This window comes from Ctenopharyngodon idella, chromosome 6 (genome assembly GCF_019924925.1).
Source record: "Ctenopharyngodon idella isolate HZGC_01 chromosome 6, HZGC01, whole genome shotgun sequence".
Classification (NCBI taxonomy): Eukaryota; Metazoa; Chordata; class Actinopteri; order Cypriniformes; family Xenocyprididae; genus Ctenopharyngodon; species Ctenopharyngodon idella.
The window spans coordinates 21585236-21600448 of record NC_067225.1 but is presented as its reverse complement, the minus strand read 5'-3'; the positions used below and the strand labels follow the sequence as shown (position 1 = coordinate 21600448).

At 35.7% G+C, this 15213-nt stretch overlaps 1 protein-coding gene across 8 annotated transcripts in view; it reads right to left on the bottom strand.

Moving 5' to 3' along the window:
• The window catches only part of lrp8 (low density lipoprotein receptor-related protein 8, apolipoprotein e receptor), a 158676-nt gene that overhangs the window by 49310 nt on the left and 94153 nt on the right, over positions 1–15213 (bottom strand). For all 8 annotated transcript variants that reach the window (XM_051896597.1, XM_051896601.1, XM_051896599.1 and 5 more), the window contains one exon: positions 10193–10321. In XM_051896597.1, coding sequence (XP_051752557.1) covers positions 10193–10321 — 129 coding nt within the window. The remainder of the gene's footprint in view (positions 1–10192; positions 10322–15213) is intronic.

Sequence of the window (15213 nt, the reverse complement as noted above, 5' to 3'; positions counted from 1 at the left end):
CTCTTCTTGTGTGAGAAAAATAAACCAGTAATAGAACTCTGGCAGTGAGCTACTGTTTCATTAAAATTCTCAGTGAAATCAAGGATAAAGTTCGTTCCCATTATTCTTCCTTTTCCCATAATATTTTAGCACATTTTTATTTAAAAAAATGTGAAAAGTGGAAATGTCTAATGGGTATTTAACAGTGGGATTTAATAGATAGTGTTACCATGCTCAAAACCATGCAAGGACACCTGTACTAATTAGCAGGTTCAATATAGTTAGGGTATTGGGGTAGGTGTAGGGGTGCACTGTAACATAATTACTGAAAAAAAATGGCCAAATTCTGACAGTAACATACTGTTTTCTAATAAAACGGTAATGTGCTGTAGAAAACAATGTATTCTGGGCAATATTTTTCCTCAGTAAGCAACTGCTGTTAATTTACAGCCCATTTTCAACAGTAATCTACTGTATTTATGTATTACGGTTTCATAAATAAAGGTTCACCTTTTTATTAGCCTGTTACTGTTGCCTGTGTTTCTGTAATATAATTTCACAGTATTAATGCCATAGAATTACACTATAATGCTGGTGACTCTGCTGCCAGTGTTTTACTTGCTGCAATTTTTTTTTTTTTTACAGTGTGGGCTTTAGGGATAGGAACAAGTGAGGTCCCAATAAGGCAGCATCCATTTATTATTTTAATAAATATACACTGAAGCCACGTTTCCACCGCAGGAACTCTCCCCTGGAACTAGTGACTTTAGTGTGGTACTTGGTGTGTTTCAACCGAAGGGACCAGGGTCTAAATTAAGTTCCGGGTAAAAATTTCCCCCTCAGAAAGTCCCTGCTCGCGAGGTTCAAAGTTCAGGAAAAAAATACAACAGATTGACGACAAGGTTCAGGCTTTATTAAGCTTATACGTTGTTTGCAGTCCTATGTCACCGGACTAATCTTCACAGTGTAGACCGCGATGGAAACAGACAGCAACAGGTCTTGGGGGAAAAAAAGTTCCTGGAGCAAATTGTTCCGGGTAATTTCGGTGGAAACGTGGCTTGAATATGTTATTATTGCATACTGTTTTTAAAATGTACAAAAATACACTGAGGTGCAAATAGTATCTGCCACTATTTGCACTAAGTATAAATTGCATCTAACACCATTTACATTTAGCGCAACTAGCACTTAACTACTATTTACACTATAGAAAAATACTCTTTCTTTTGCTATTTACACTTAAATGCCCATGACCTGCTAAAAGTAAATTTAGTCAACATTTAGGAGTACATTAGCATATAAATGGTATAACACATGATCTGAAAGCCAAAACAACTAAAATTTTAATTCCATAGGACCTTTAACTGACTTTAAGTTAACCTTAATGTATAAGCATCTAAATTAACTACATTTTTATCCATCTCCAAGAAATTAATTAATATGACTTAATCAAACCTGACTTGGTTGACTTCAATGAAGGTCATTTTATGTGTTAGATAACGCAATGTGACTCATAAGAGAAATAGCTCCTCAAGGTAACAAGTGCAAGTTCCTTTTTACAGTTTGGAAATGAGTGAGAGAACAGTTGAAATGGTCTAAAGTGCTATTATACAGTTTGGAAATGATTGACCCCTCTGTGCTACAAATTCATTTAGAGCAGAGCACTCTGGACAAACCTCTCTGCACCAAGCCTTCAGCTGTTTACGGTGAAAGGAAAGACATTTTCACACCTGCTGAAGTGGGGATATATGTTGACCGGGGATAGGGGGGCATTACCTCTGGGTGGATTACCAAATGGCAGTGCAGATGAAAGAGAAATATCAGGCTATTGTCAGGGGATAGAAGGGGTTCAGCATAATGTCTGGAATTACACGGGTGCAAACACCTCAGCCTATGCAACTGTGTGCTGAGCACAGCCAATATTCCCACCCACAGAAAGCCTTAAAGGGCAAAAACTTCCCTGTATAGACCCTGTATGTGTCCCATGTGCACACAAAATATTCCATAATGGAATAAAACTCTTTGGATTGTCGTAATAATGATTAAAGCCTAGATTTGAAATGAACCAACGTTCATTCTAGCATTATCAAGAAGCAAATGATTCATTAATTTCACTGGGAATCATGGTCAATTCCTGTATGCTTCCATCAGGGAACTAGCATATACAGTATCAGACAGCAAATCTCAGAATTCATTATCTTCAATGTCACCCAGGAAATAAAATGAACACCAAGAACAACATCACACAAATAGATATCTAAAATATTGCACGGCTTATACTTTCCGCCAGTGCTGTAATTATAATTTTACATTGATGCATGGAAACAGATTTATTATTTGCTGTAAACACATGGTAATAATCCTGAAGATACTGATATAATCAGATTAATAGATATTCTGGTTGTGTCGCATCTAGCCCCTCTGAATCTCCCTTGAGGAAATGCTTCAGCAGATACTGTAATACTTTATTATTACGGTCAAGCCCTCCTCAGTGGTATAGCAGCAGCAGAGTGTTGTAGGTTGTGATAGGTTGTGTTTTTTTGTGATGAGAATTTTCACAGCACCCAAAGAAGTGCTAAAGTCTTCTCTGGGTGAAAAAGCAAAAAAAAAAAAAAAAAGCGAGAAAGACCAATGCTCTGTTGCAAATCCTAGTGAGCTACCTACATAGACATCCCTAATGAACAAGGCAACACCAAAATGCTCTACAACAAGCTTCTGAGAAAAATCATTCAAGATGCCAGACATTAAAATTATGTTATTATATATATTTAAAAGTACAAAATAATTATAATATAACAATATAATAATACATTATAAAATGCAATGATAATTTTAAATAAAATAGTTAAAATTTCTTAATGAAATAGATTATTTCATCAAAAATATTATAGTTTATATTTATATTCAAAAATATTTATAGTATAAGTTTGAGGTCAGTAAGATTTTTTTTTTTTTTAAAGAAATGAATACATTTGATGCATTCAATTGATCAAAAGTTACAGTAAAGACTTTGACATTGTTACAAAAAGTTTCTATTTCAAATAAATTATGTTCTTTGAAGTATTCATCCAAGATGCCCGGAGCAAAAAAAAAAAAAAAAAAAAAAAAAAAAAAAATCAACAAAAATATTAGACAATACAACTGTTTTCAACATTGATAAGAAATGTTTCTTGAGCAGCAAATCAACATATTAAAATGATTTCTGAAAGATCATGTGACACTGAAGACTGGAGTAATAACTGCTGATAAAGCAGCATTGCCATCACAGGAATAAATTGCATTTTAAAATATATTAAAATAGGAAAAAGACTTTTTAAATTGTAATAATATTTTCACAATTTTACTATTTTGATCAAATAAATGCAGCGATGGTGAGCATAAGAGACCTTTTAGGATGCTGCCTATGTTTACTAGGTTTTGGAACAGAGAGAATCAATTTATTACACCCACACTGTTTTATATATTAAAGGACACAGAGAAGACTGTTTGCTTGCCTTACCAAGAACAGCAAATATAACGCATTCACTCAAACAACTGTGCATATATCATATATACACCCACACATAACCTCTTTCTCCACAAACTAAGAGACTGGTTCACATGTTTGTCTTTTCTATCTTTTCTGGTGTTTAATATATTTCTTCCTTCCATCACAGTATTTTTACTATTATTTGAACCACCCACATTAAGATCTACTGGGTGTCACTAGCTCCCCTTGGTTCTCTTATCTGTTCTCATAGTCATCTCAAGGCAATGATCGACAATACACGCCTCAGTGCTTGACTACAATTTCCATTCCATCTTAATTCACTGAACAGGCTCTGGTGTGTGGCCAAGGTAGCTACACGAGAATGAGTTCACAGTTGAGTACCTGTCATAGTAAACATGCTTACGTTTCAGTGCTAGTGGCTACAGTATGCACACAGCAAACATGACCTTCCTCTGACCCTGAGTGAGCTGCAAATGCAACTTCATGTTTGATTTTCATGAGCGAATCAGTTAGTTATAAATATTAAATGTAGGTCAAATTGTTGAGGAGTTGTTCCAGTGTTCACTGCTGTTCAAAAGTTTGGGGTTGGTAGGATACATTAAAACAGTCATATGGTAAAAAAAATATTACATTTTAAAATGTCTGTTTTCTATGTTAATATATTTTAAAAGCTGAATTTCAGCATCCATTACTCCAGTCTTCAGTGCCACATGATCCCTCAGAAATCATGCTAATATGTTGATTTGGAGCTCAATAAACATTTCTTCCTGTAGATGGGAAGTTTTCGACCACAAGCTTTGATAAAACTTCAAGCAATAAAGGGCCTGCGGAGATATTGAGTCAAGTGCGTTCCAGGTGTGGGTTCAACATTTACATCCGTTCTTTCATTAAATCCAAAGCTTGAGAAAACATTGTGTGAATGAAATTCTCTGGCCAGACAAAAATGAAAGGTGCACACAAGTTTAAAAAAAGGGATCTTCATTGATAAACATGCTTTTTCAAGAGTCTGTTTGGATGGCTGTGTTAATTGTTTGGAGACCACTGACCTTAGTTTGGAGAAATTTGTAAAATCGTTTGAGAAAAAATGCATTAATTCTAGTAACAGTTAAATTTCCAATGCAGAAGTCTGTATACTCTAGAGTTTCACACGTCATATTGTAATATCTTTTTTATTGCTTTAGCAATGTTTTAGTATCTCTCCTAATTAGTTTCTGATGGGTCTGCAGGAATCAAGTGGGTGTCTGTGCGGTACATTAATCTCTATGGATGTACAATGAGAGGCAGAGGTAGGGAACACAAAATGATAAGAGAGAGAGTCGTGAGTTCTCAAGGGTAATATCACCCACAGCATGACACAAATCTAACTGTGGTAATAACAAACCAATTATATTACATCATAAAACACAAACACTCAAGCATTTAATAGACATAAAAGGAGCTGAGAAGCACCTTTATTTTACAAATTCTTTATTCTCACAACAACAACAAAAAAAGAAAAAAAAAAAACCCTTAAAACATGTTCACACATTTGCAGTGACAAAGTGACTGGAAGTCATACATTTTTTATTGCCATGTACACACTAAAGATAAACATGGTTGTCACTCTTCTGTTTGAGAGCTTAATCTTGTTCTGTCCACAAAGAGTTCAGCTATTCACAAGAGTGACAATCACATCCTGTGACCCTTAGTGCAGTACAGGACCAAACTGAACATTTAATGGCACTTTTGGAAATTGACAGCTCATTTGAGATATCTGCCTCTCTTGTCCAGGTGCAGTGCTAACAAATCAAACTGAGGGATGTGACTTGAATCAATTGACACATGTTTTGACACCAGATTGTCCCTCTCCATCATAGTTGTTAATTCAGAAAGCCGCTTCAGACACCACACCGACTGCATTGAGTTCTCTTTCACGCTTGAACGGACAAAAACACAAAATTTGTCGAGTATCCTCGTAAGCACAGCCGACTCTTAAATGAGTTAATTGAAGTCTTAAATGAACGTAAAGAGTTCATTTAGGTAAATACTGAGTAAATAGGATGCGTGTTAGATCCGTGTCATGAGCGTCAGGTCTTAAAGTAACAGCAGCCTAATAAACCTGCTGCATTCTGTCATTAAAGGTAATCAAACAACAAAAGAAAAAGAAAATCACTCACTGCTCTTAACTGTTTAACTTTTATATCTTTAATAAAAGATTAATCTACATTTACTTTATAATTTATGCAGAGAAGACTGAAGTGTTTGATAACTTTATTCAATTTCTGTAGCTATATTTCCTACCTGTTAGATCAAATATTTTATGTTGCTTCTACACTAATTTGGAGATTAAATGTGAAATTATTACAATACAAAAATATATCAAAAACTTTAATGTTGTAGGTGTGATTAATCGGTTGAGAGCACTACAATAAAGTTTTAATAATCGTTCTAATTCTATGAATAGCAAATTCCACACCACAGCTATAAATGTTAACAATAAAAAGGAACCGTTAGAATCACTTTCAGAATTATTTTCCAGCTGATGAACAATAAAAACAGCCAATCAGAATCCACCTGACTAAAGCTCAAGCATTCTAAGAGGCAGACGACATAACTGCAGCACACACTTATAATAAATAGAATGTTAGCATCTGTTGGTGTGGATGCTAATATAGTTGTCCGTGGTATGAACAAGGTATTAAACACATAGTACTCCCAAACATAAAATAAGGAAAATACTTACCCTGATGTTTTTCCAAAACTCTATGACTTTCTTTTGTAGAGCATAGAAGATATTTTGAGAAGTGTCTCAAGTGTTTTTTTTTTTTTTCCCCATACAATGGAAGTCAACGGTCATCAAACCTATTTAGCTACAATCTTCAAAATATCTTTGTTTGTGTTCCACAGAAGTAAGCCATACAGGCTTGGAATGAAATGATGAGTAAATGAACAATCCCTTTAAAATAAACTGGTTTGTGACATGAAATTGTTGAAAGATACTCAGAGTTTTGCTTGAGCTGTTTAGTAGCACATTAATTCATACTACTGTAGCACGGAACAGATTTAGCTTGAATTATTTATGTCAAATAATCTGTAAATTTTTACTATTGGATTGACAGAAATCTATACAACATAGTGTAAACATCCCTTCACAGCTTCTACAATCATGCTGTTAGTTTGGCCAAGCAAAACTAGAAGTCTGGAGATTTTTATATTCAAGCAAAACTCTGGGAATAATACTAAAAAATGTATAAGTAAAAAAAAAAGTACATGTTTGTGTTTATTTGGCTCTGTACTTTATGAACACAAACATGGACATTTATTATTAAGAACATAAGCAACTAGCAATTTAACTTCACATGTTTGAGGCTTTGAGGGATTTTTCCCCCTCACGTCATGGAACTCCACCCACACAATGAGCTAAATGCCACAGTTCTGCCTCAGCAGGGGTCCCTCTCTCTGCCTAAATGCAGTTTCAGAAATTAAAACCTTTCAAACTTTCTTCATAGGGCTTCCACAAGAGCAAAGGGTACTTTGATTGTGCATTTTTAATGCAGGTTACCGATAATAATTTATACTTAAAAGCTTCCTTCGCAGTGTATCTGGAGATTAAGGTAATAGAGGGGAAAGAGAGAGTAGAGAGCAAAAGGACAGCTGAGTTTGAGGGCAAATACCACCTTTCTTCTACAGAAATGGGAATCTGATGTTAGGAGGAATATTATTCATGTCTGTGACTCCACCAGATATGTTTTATGTAAATCTTCCAACCTTTTGCACACTGCGAAGAGCTTTGTGGTTGCAGCTGGCTTATATGTGTGGAGTCTGGTAAAGCCACTAAAAGGGCACTGCTGACCCTTTCAGTAAATTAAAACACTAAAACAGTATTATGTTTTTAGCATTATGTATTATAGTATAATGCTCTGTAAAAGGCTATTACATTTTATCCAGCCCATAGGGTACTAAGAATTGTGAAGAACTTTGAATCTACAAAACACCACCAATGTTATTCCCAAAAATGTTCTTCCGACTAACCAAACATGCTTCTGAACAAACTCTTGAGCAATGTTTTTTTTTTTTGCATATGCCTGCCTTCAGAGCAAGACATCGATGAATAGTTATACATCATTGCACCATAGGCCCTATATCCACTGGCATTCAGCCTAATTTGCCTAATAGAACTGACACTGTCTAAACTCGATACAGTATACAGATGCGCGTTCAGTTTCTGACATACTCCACGCACTGGAGTATGTTGACAAAAGGACAAATTGAAGAGTAAATGAATTGAAGTTTGCTTTAACACATACAGTTTAAACAGCTCATTCGCGTCTCTCTACCGACTGTACAGGAAACAAGTGGATGGTTAATTTTAATGCCGTCTTGGCCTGGATAGCGTCAGAGGATTATATGCTTGTTTGGAGTATTTTATTTTGTAAACGAGGCACTGTGTAATGGAGAGTTGACAAAAAAACTTTTGTTGAAAGGTGAATCAGCCAACTGTATTGGATCTGACAGCACCTGCATCACAAACCATAGGTAAATGATTTCATAATGCTTTGCCTGTAAATGACGGTTATATGGATAATGTTTTCAAAACACTTACTCACTTACTATAAGTGAACCTCAAGAAACATATTAAAATAATTTTAAAAAATCCATGTCATGACCTCTTTAAAATAAATGTTTTCTTGAACTTTTATACTCAAAGAATTCTGAAGAAAAAAAAAGAAAAAAAAATGTATCATGGTTTCCACAAAAATATTAAGCAGAACAACCATTTTCAGCTGTGATAATAATCAGAAAGGGTAGTATATGTATTTACAATAAATAAAATACATAATTTTAAAGACTGTTGAAGCAAAATTGACAAGGATTAGACTAAACGTGTTTCATAATAAATGAGCAAAGGCCAAAAAGTGCTACAATCATCCCTGTTCTGCCACACCTGACTGATGAGCTTCTGGTTCATGTGGAGGTGACCGATTTGAAAAGGATTTGAAATGTGATTTTTGTGGGAACATGATTCTTCAGAAGTTATGGGCTGTACAGCATTAAGAGTAATATGTATTCATAGACCGTGTCTTAATGCCTTCAATTATAAATCAAAAGGAGCAGTCCTGCAGGTTATTCTATAATAAAAAATAGAAGTCTCAGGACCAGACATCAAGCAGGAAATCAATTATAATCAGCAGCACAGTGAAATATTACAGTGATGTTAATGCTCTTATTTTCCAGTTCAGCGCAGGACCGTGCGACACGCAAATCACAGCTATAAATCCACAGAGATAAACAAACGCTGTCACGGTGCTAATCATAGTGCTAATAGTTAGAAAATGGAAAAACATAAAAGATCGAGCTAGAGTTGAAAGACGTGTCCTGTATTTCATTATTACATGATTAAGTATAAGAGAAAGCGTAAGCCTATAGTGACACAAAGACAAGAGACTTCGCTCGGCTGTGTTTGGAGATATGAAAAGCACACGTGTCTAGCCTGGATAAAAGGATAATTACATATTTTGAGCTCAACAAGGCAATTAAATAGTGAAATATGTATTTTGTAGACATTAATGGATAATGGTCAACGCAGAAACACAATAATCTTCTTTGCATCCTCTTTATGCTCAACCAGTGTGATCTCATCAGTATATTTAGGTTTTAAATTGTGAAGTGGCACACATACAGTTTTTACATTTGAACTGACAATAAAACAACAACATATGGACAGCTTCTAATGTATAACTAATTTAGAGATGCGCAAGAATACTCTCTTTAGGATTATAGAACATTCAGTTGCAACTAATAAATTGATTTAAATGTTCAGCACAGTTAAACTAAAACTAAAAGCTTAATTTCAAATCAAAACTGATCATTCTGTGCTGTGTGACTTTGGTGATAATTAAATTCTTCCATATAAAAATTTCAAAGACAATAGACAAAATTATACTACTAATAATAATCAACAGGTGATTTAGTCTAATACTGTAAACATTTAGCCAGTGGATTTATCACAGTGGAAATGGAGTTAAAATGCTGAGTTTGCTTTCATCTATGACCCTTTCAGATGCACATCAGTAGTTGTTATAATGATAAAGATCCTCAAGGGCTTTAAAAGGCCAAATGTATAATACATAATATCTCCATAAAAGAGGTAGTGGGAGAATCAATGTTTGTATAGGTTGCATGTCAAAGAGCAAAGTAAAATCAATATTTGTTTATAATCTAATATTAAATTGAAATACCCGTATTTGGCAGCTAGATTTGTGTGTGTGTGTGTGTGTGTGTGCGCGTGTGTGTGAGAGAGAGAGAGAGAGAGAGCGGAAGGGAGAGAGAGAAAGAGTGTGTGTAAGCGGAATTGCTATTTTGCCATTTTATTTATAGTCACAACACATACAGCATTCACTCTCACACGCTGTAAGAATCTATCAATGCAAGAACCAACTGTTGGGCATCTGAAACTAAAATTCGGGCCCACTTTTTTAAGATCCAGAATTCAGGCCCACTTTTTTAAGATCCAGAGCATTCTGTAATATCTATCCGACACATCAGGAGGACATAATGAAAAGACTGTCACCTACGATAACATCAAACATCTGTGTGTTTCTGTATTTCACTCACACATCACTACCTACACTCCACTCCATTAAGTTCACACACATACTGCGCTGAAGTCTGACTATGCATTATCCAGACAGGGGCTATTTTTAGCAAGTTTCTCTTTCTTTCTCCCTCCCTCCCTGGACTTACCTGCAGCACACTGCTCCTCATCTGCTCCATTTTCACAGTCCCTTTCACCATCGCAGCGCCATGACAACGACACACACTTGCTTGTCGAGCCACCACAGTCAAACTTCTCTGGTGGACACGTCTGCCGACCTATGAGAGGAAGCAACAAAGAGAAATGTTTTAGGATAAAATACAAACTAATGTTAAAAAGCAATTTAGCTTCTGGATGCTGATCAGTTAATAGTAGGGCTGTAACGGATCGTAGTTGATCCGTGATCCATACGGACCAGGCCCCACGGTTTGGCACGCATGTGATTTGCAGATTAACTGCTACATTTAACAATCATAGAGTGAAAGTTTATCATTTGTATGTGTTTCGTGTCGCCAATTTACACATTTCAGACACTTCAAGCACAAGAAGAGGCAAAAGAGAACTCAGTTCGGCACTTGTGCGCTGTTATCTGTAAGCACAGATGTATGCATAAACAGTTGAGAAAGAAATCAGATGTGAATCATTGTATTGGACACGTGCATTAGGTCTTAAAGTGACAGCAGCCTTTATATACCTGCTGCTGTCTGTCATTAATTGTAATCAAACAACAAAACACAGCTTTAACAAAGATTAATCTTTATTTAATTAATGTAGTGAACACTATAGTGTTATTTTACACTTAATACATTAATGTACCGGAATACTACTGTTAGACTACTATTTGTAACTTTGTTACATTGTATTTATCTATGCTTGTAATTGTGTATTTTTTCTTATTTTATTAATGACTGTTCACTTGTCTTTAATAATGTTTGATTTTTGCTGATCCGAAAAATGACTTAATCTATGACTCAAAAACCATATAATGATCAGAGTTTCTAATACTTACCAAGGCTATTTGATAAAGTAAAAATAGTAATAGGGAAATATTATTACAATTTCAGTTTCTTGTTTCTTCATCTCCACTTGCCATATTGTTAACCAAAACTGAAGCCCACTGAAAATCAAGTTTTATCCCAGATCACACAGCATTCCCATAAATTATGCATCTCGATATGTCTGGGAACCCAACTACAAATCAATAGTAGCCAGACTGATTTCTCTCACTCCCATTCTTCACAGTCTTTTAAGTAATTTTCAGTGTATAAAAGAAGATTTATGAAGACCTTCTCACCTTCTCTTACACCTCAAATCTGTGTCTGCAGCCCATTGTTGCCAGAACCCTATCTATAATCATAAGAGTGAATGACATGTCTCTAGCTGGATTCCGCTATTGTGTAGTCTTCTCTGAAGAAATGGGAAAAAGACAGCTGTGAATCTCATTTGAGATATCTCTTCATCAGCATACAGCCATTGTGGCTCTGCAAATTGAGGCCCAGTCCTCATCTATGGGAGCCACATTGGATCTGAGACTGACAGAGAAAAAAATTCCTATTTAAGGCCAGAGCTTAACCTAACATGCAAGGCATGTTGGTGTGTGACTAGGGGAATGTATGTAACAGAGCGGGTTTGTTTGAACAGCGTTTTTATGTGAGTATTTGAGTGTGTATGTTTTTGGCTTTGTCAGCATGTGTCTGAATAAACTGAATGACCCATTCTAACTGTCTGGCTGACTGCTAGAGATAGCACAGCCTCCTGGGAAATGCAGTCTGTCTTATCTCCTCTCTCTCCTCCCTAACCCTGAAGACTACTGTGCCCACAGGGCTTTTCATTCACTGCACATGCTGCCCTGGTTACCGCTTGTTCACACAGCAAAATACTCACAGTGGTTTGGTAACGGCTCCATACCAATGTAAATTATAGCAACACTGGGAATATCGTAATTATTTTAATGCACTTTAATGTGCTCATGACAACTCCTAAAGACTGTCATTAGGCTAGTTTCATGATCCTTCTTTATAACAGCATTAAGACAAAGTTGTTTTAACAGTATCTCTGATTTAAACTGATTTAAAAAAAAAAAAAAAAAAAAGGTCTTAGAATCACTAATTTTCACTTGCACAAAATCAATTCAAACTGTGATTCAATTAATCGATTCATAGCGTAACAATGCAATGATTTGTTTGCATCACTCAAACACACATTATTGTACATCTATCTTTGTTAGTATATTCACTGACACAATACATTCTCTAGCTTCTACCCTCACCCTACCCATCACAACTAAGTGCCTAACCCAAACCCTTAGCCTAAACCTGCCTGCCTTTAACCTGGTTATAACCTTCTCCCTAAAGCCAAGTCTTGACCCTCAAACGGGCCTTTAAAGTAGGGGTGGGAAAAAAACAAAAACAAAATCGATACAGCATAGTATTGATACAGCATAGTATCGATACACGGACACCAAATATCGATCTTTTATTATATAAATTGCACATGAGAATTTAACTTTTTGGTAGAATAATGAAATCAATTTCTTTTTTCAGTCCACTAGACTGTGGTGTTGAGTTTTTTTTCTGGTGTAGCACAGCAGCGCATGCCTGCTTGCATTACATCGCAGAGCAAAGAGGACACTGACAACGCACTAACAGACAAGACAGAGGAGGTTACTTTTGGTATGAAACAAAGTCTTAGCTTTCAAATTTCAAATTGTAATTTTTTAAAGAAATTCAAACAATAAATACCTCAAACACATGTAAACCGATCATCTCTTAGTTATTGCACAAAATAAACATGACTGAACATCAGAATCAGAAGGTATATTGTTTCAACCACGCAAAGACATCAATATACAATTTTTCAAGTTCAAGTCCACCGACGTTAATCTACTAACTCTCCTGTCTGGTTCGTTTGTCGGACAAAACGGTGGATTCAGCGTTATGATTGGTCAGATCGCCTGTCAATCAAACTCCCAGCGAAGAATGAATTAAGGTGGACTAGACTGTAATACAAATAGTTGAGTTTGCCAGGTGCATACAAAATGTATGACAGGTTTTCATGAAAGTGTTGGTCAGTTTGTCTGCTTGACAATCCCATTTTGCAAGCAATAATAAAACTGAAGTGAGATGAACAAACTATATGTATCTTTTTAGATAAAACAGATGTTGACAAAGTTTTCCTTTGGGGACATAATTTGGTAATAAATTGCAATATATCTCAGAATATCTCAATATATTTAAAATCGCAATAATATTGTATCGTGACATAAGTATCGTGATAATATCATATCGTGAGGCAACGCCACGCCTACTTTAAAGGGGGTCTCAGAAAGTGAAGACTAGCCAAAATGTCCTCAACTTTACTCTTTTTGTCCTCACCACGGTAGTCTAATACTCAAACCGACAGAATGTTTGCAATCTTGCAAAAAATATCACTTATCACTTGCACACTGGCAGCATAAATCTTGTTTAAGAATATAACATTTAAAAAATTATACAATTATATAAAATGAAAAAATAAAAAAAGTTTGCCACCAGCAAATAACTTCCTTAAGACCTCACTCTGATTGTTCTTTAATTCAATGAGCCATCAGAACAACACCCACACTGTTAGATGAATGGTCTGTGGATGTAACTGTAAGAAAGTGATGAACTCAACACATTCTCTCAGGCAGTACGAGCCAGAGGTCAGCTCAGACTCAAAAGATGATGAGTTCAGACTGATGCATTCCCTGACGATTAGAGACGCTCTCATACAACCACGCAAGGCCTGTGGCCCTAAACACAAAGATAATAGTAAACTGACTGACAGTGGGATAAACTACAATAACAAAGCGGAGATGCTCAGAGTCAACGCCAAGCTTAATTTGCTGAGCAAAGCTGAGGTCTCAGAGGAAAAATTCATATGTTTATTTCTTTATAAAGACAAAATATGAAAGAGCTCCACTCATACTCTGTGCACAGCTAAACTCATCCTGACTGCAATGCAATTCCTCCTGGGAAAATGAAGTTATGGAAGGACCACAGGGAGCGGATGAGATTACATTAACATATTTACCTAATAATGTAAATCTTTTTCTTGGTGCTGGTGTAACATGGTTAATCTAAGCTGGGTAAATGAAATTTCTCAGATGCGCATCAGTACGCTCAAAGAAATAATCATTAGCTTTGCACAAACCACATTATATTATTAGGGAGGCAGTTTCAGTCAATAAGGTCCGAGTGATGAGTTTCACAGTCAACTAAATCCAGTCGTTTCTGTGAGTGGTGAAAATAATATGTGTGTCTAAGTGGGCATTGAAACGTCTTCCATTACTTCTTTCTCATTTACCTAACTGCATCAGAAGTTTGCACAAGCCTATTTAGCTAAATGTATCTGGACACCCCCCAAAATAACAAGTTTATCTATTCCAGCTAAATCCAACTAATAAGGTTATAAAATCCTATAAAAGTGTGCAGTCTCTCTCAGTCTAACATTTTATTGATCTTTCTGTCCATAAACATCAATGTTTTAAAAACTGACTTTTTCAAGCCAACATTTGAGGTTTGTCTTGACAAACTTTGCTTTTCTAGGTAGATCTATTCAGTAATATACACAAAGGTTCAGGGGCACGGGAAGATGTTTTTTAGGTTGGGTGTGCGGTGGGCTTTATTAAGAAACCATTAAGAAACAATACCGAGTATATAAAACACATCAAAACTCCAGGAAACAACAAGCACATCGCTGAGAAAAAAAGAAGAAGGAGAAAAAAACAAACAAAAAAACAAACAAAAAAAAACTGTACACGGTATAGCCCATACAGACATTTGACTGAACACAGGAAATACATTAGCCTAACAGTTTAAACAAATAAAAAGTATAAAACTTTTTTTTTTCAGTACATCCATGAGATTTCCATGCTCCACTTTTAAGTTAATGTCATCTAGCCACAACCTACAGATCCCAGCATAAACAGTGATACATTATAATATTTGTTATTAAAGTATCAACAACATTCAGAAACATAAAGCATATGCAGTGCTGCGTGCATGATTTGGCATGGTAGAATGCGTGCAACGAGCGCTTCCTTTATAATCACTGAAAAGATGAAAGTTTGTTGCGATCTCACGCTTCAATGACTGCACATTCATTGTGCAGTCATTGAAGCGTGAGATCGCAACGAACTTTCATCTTT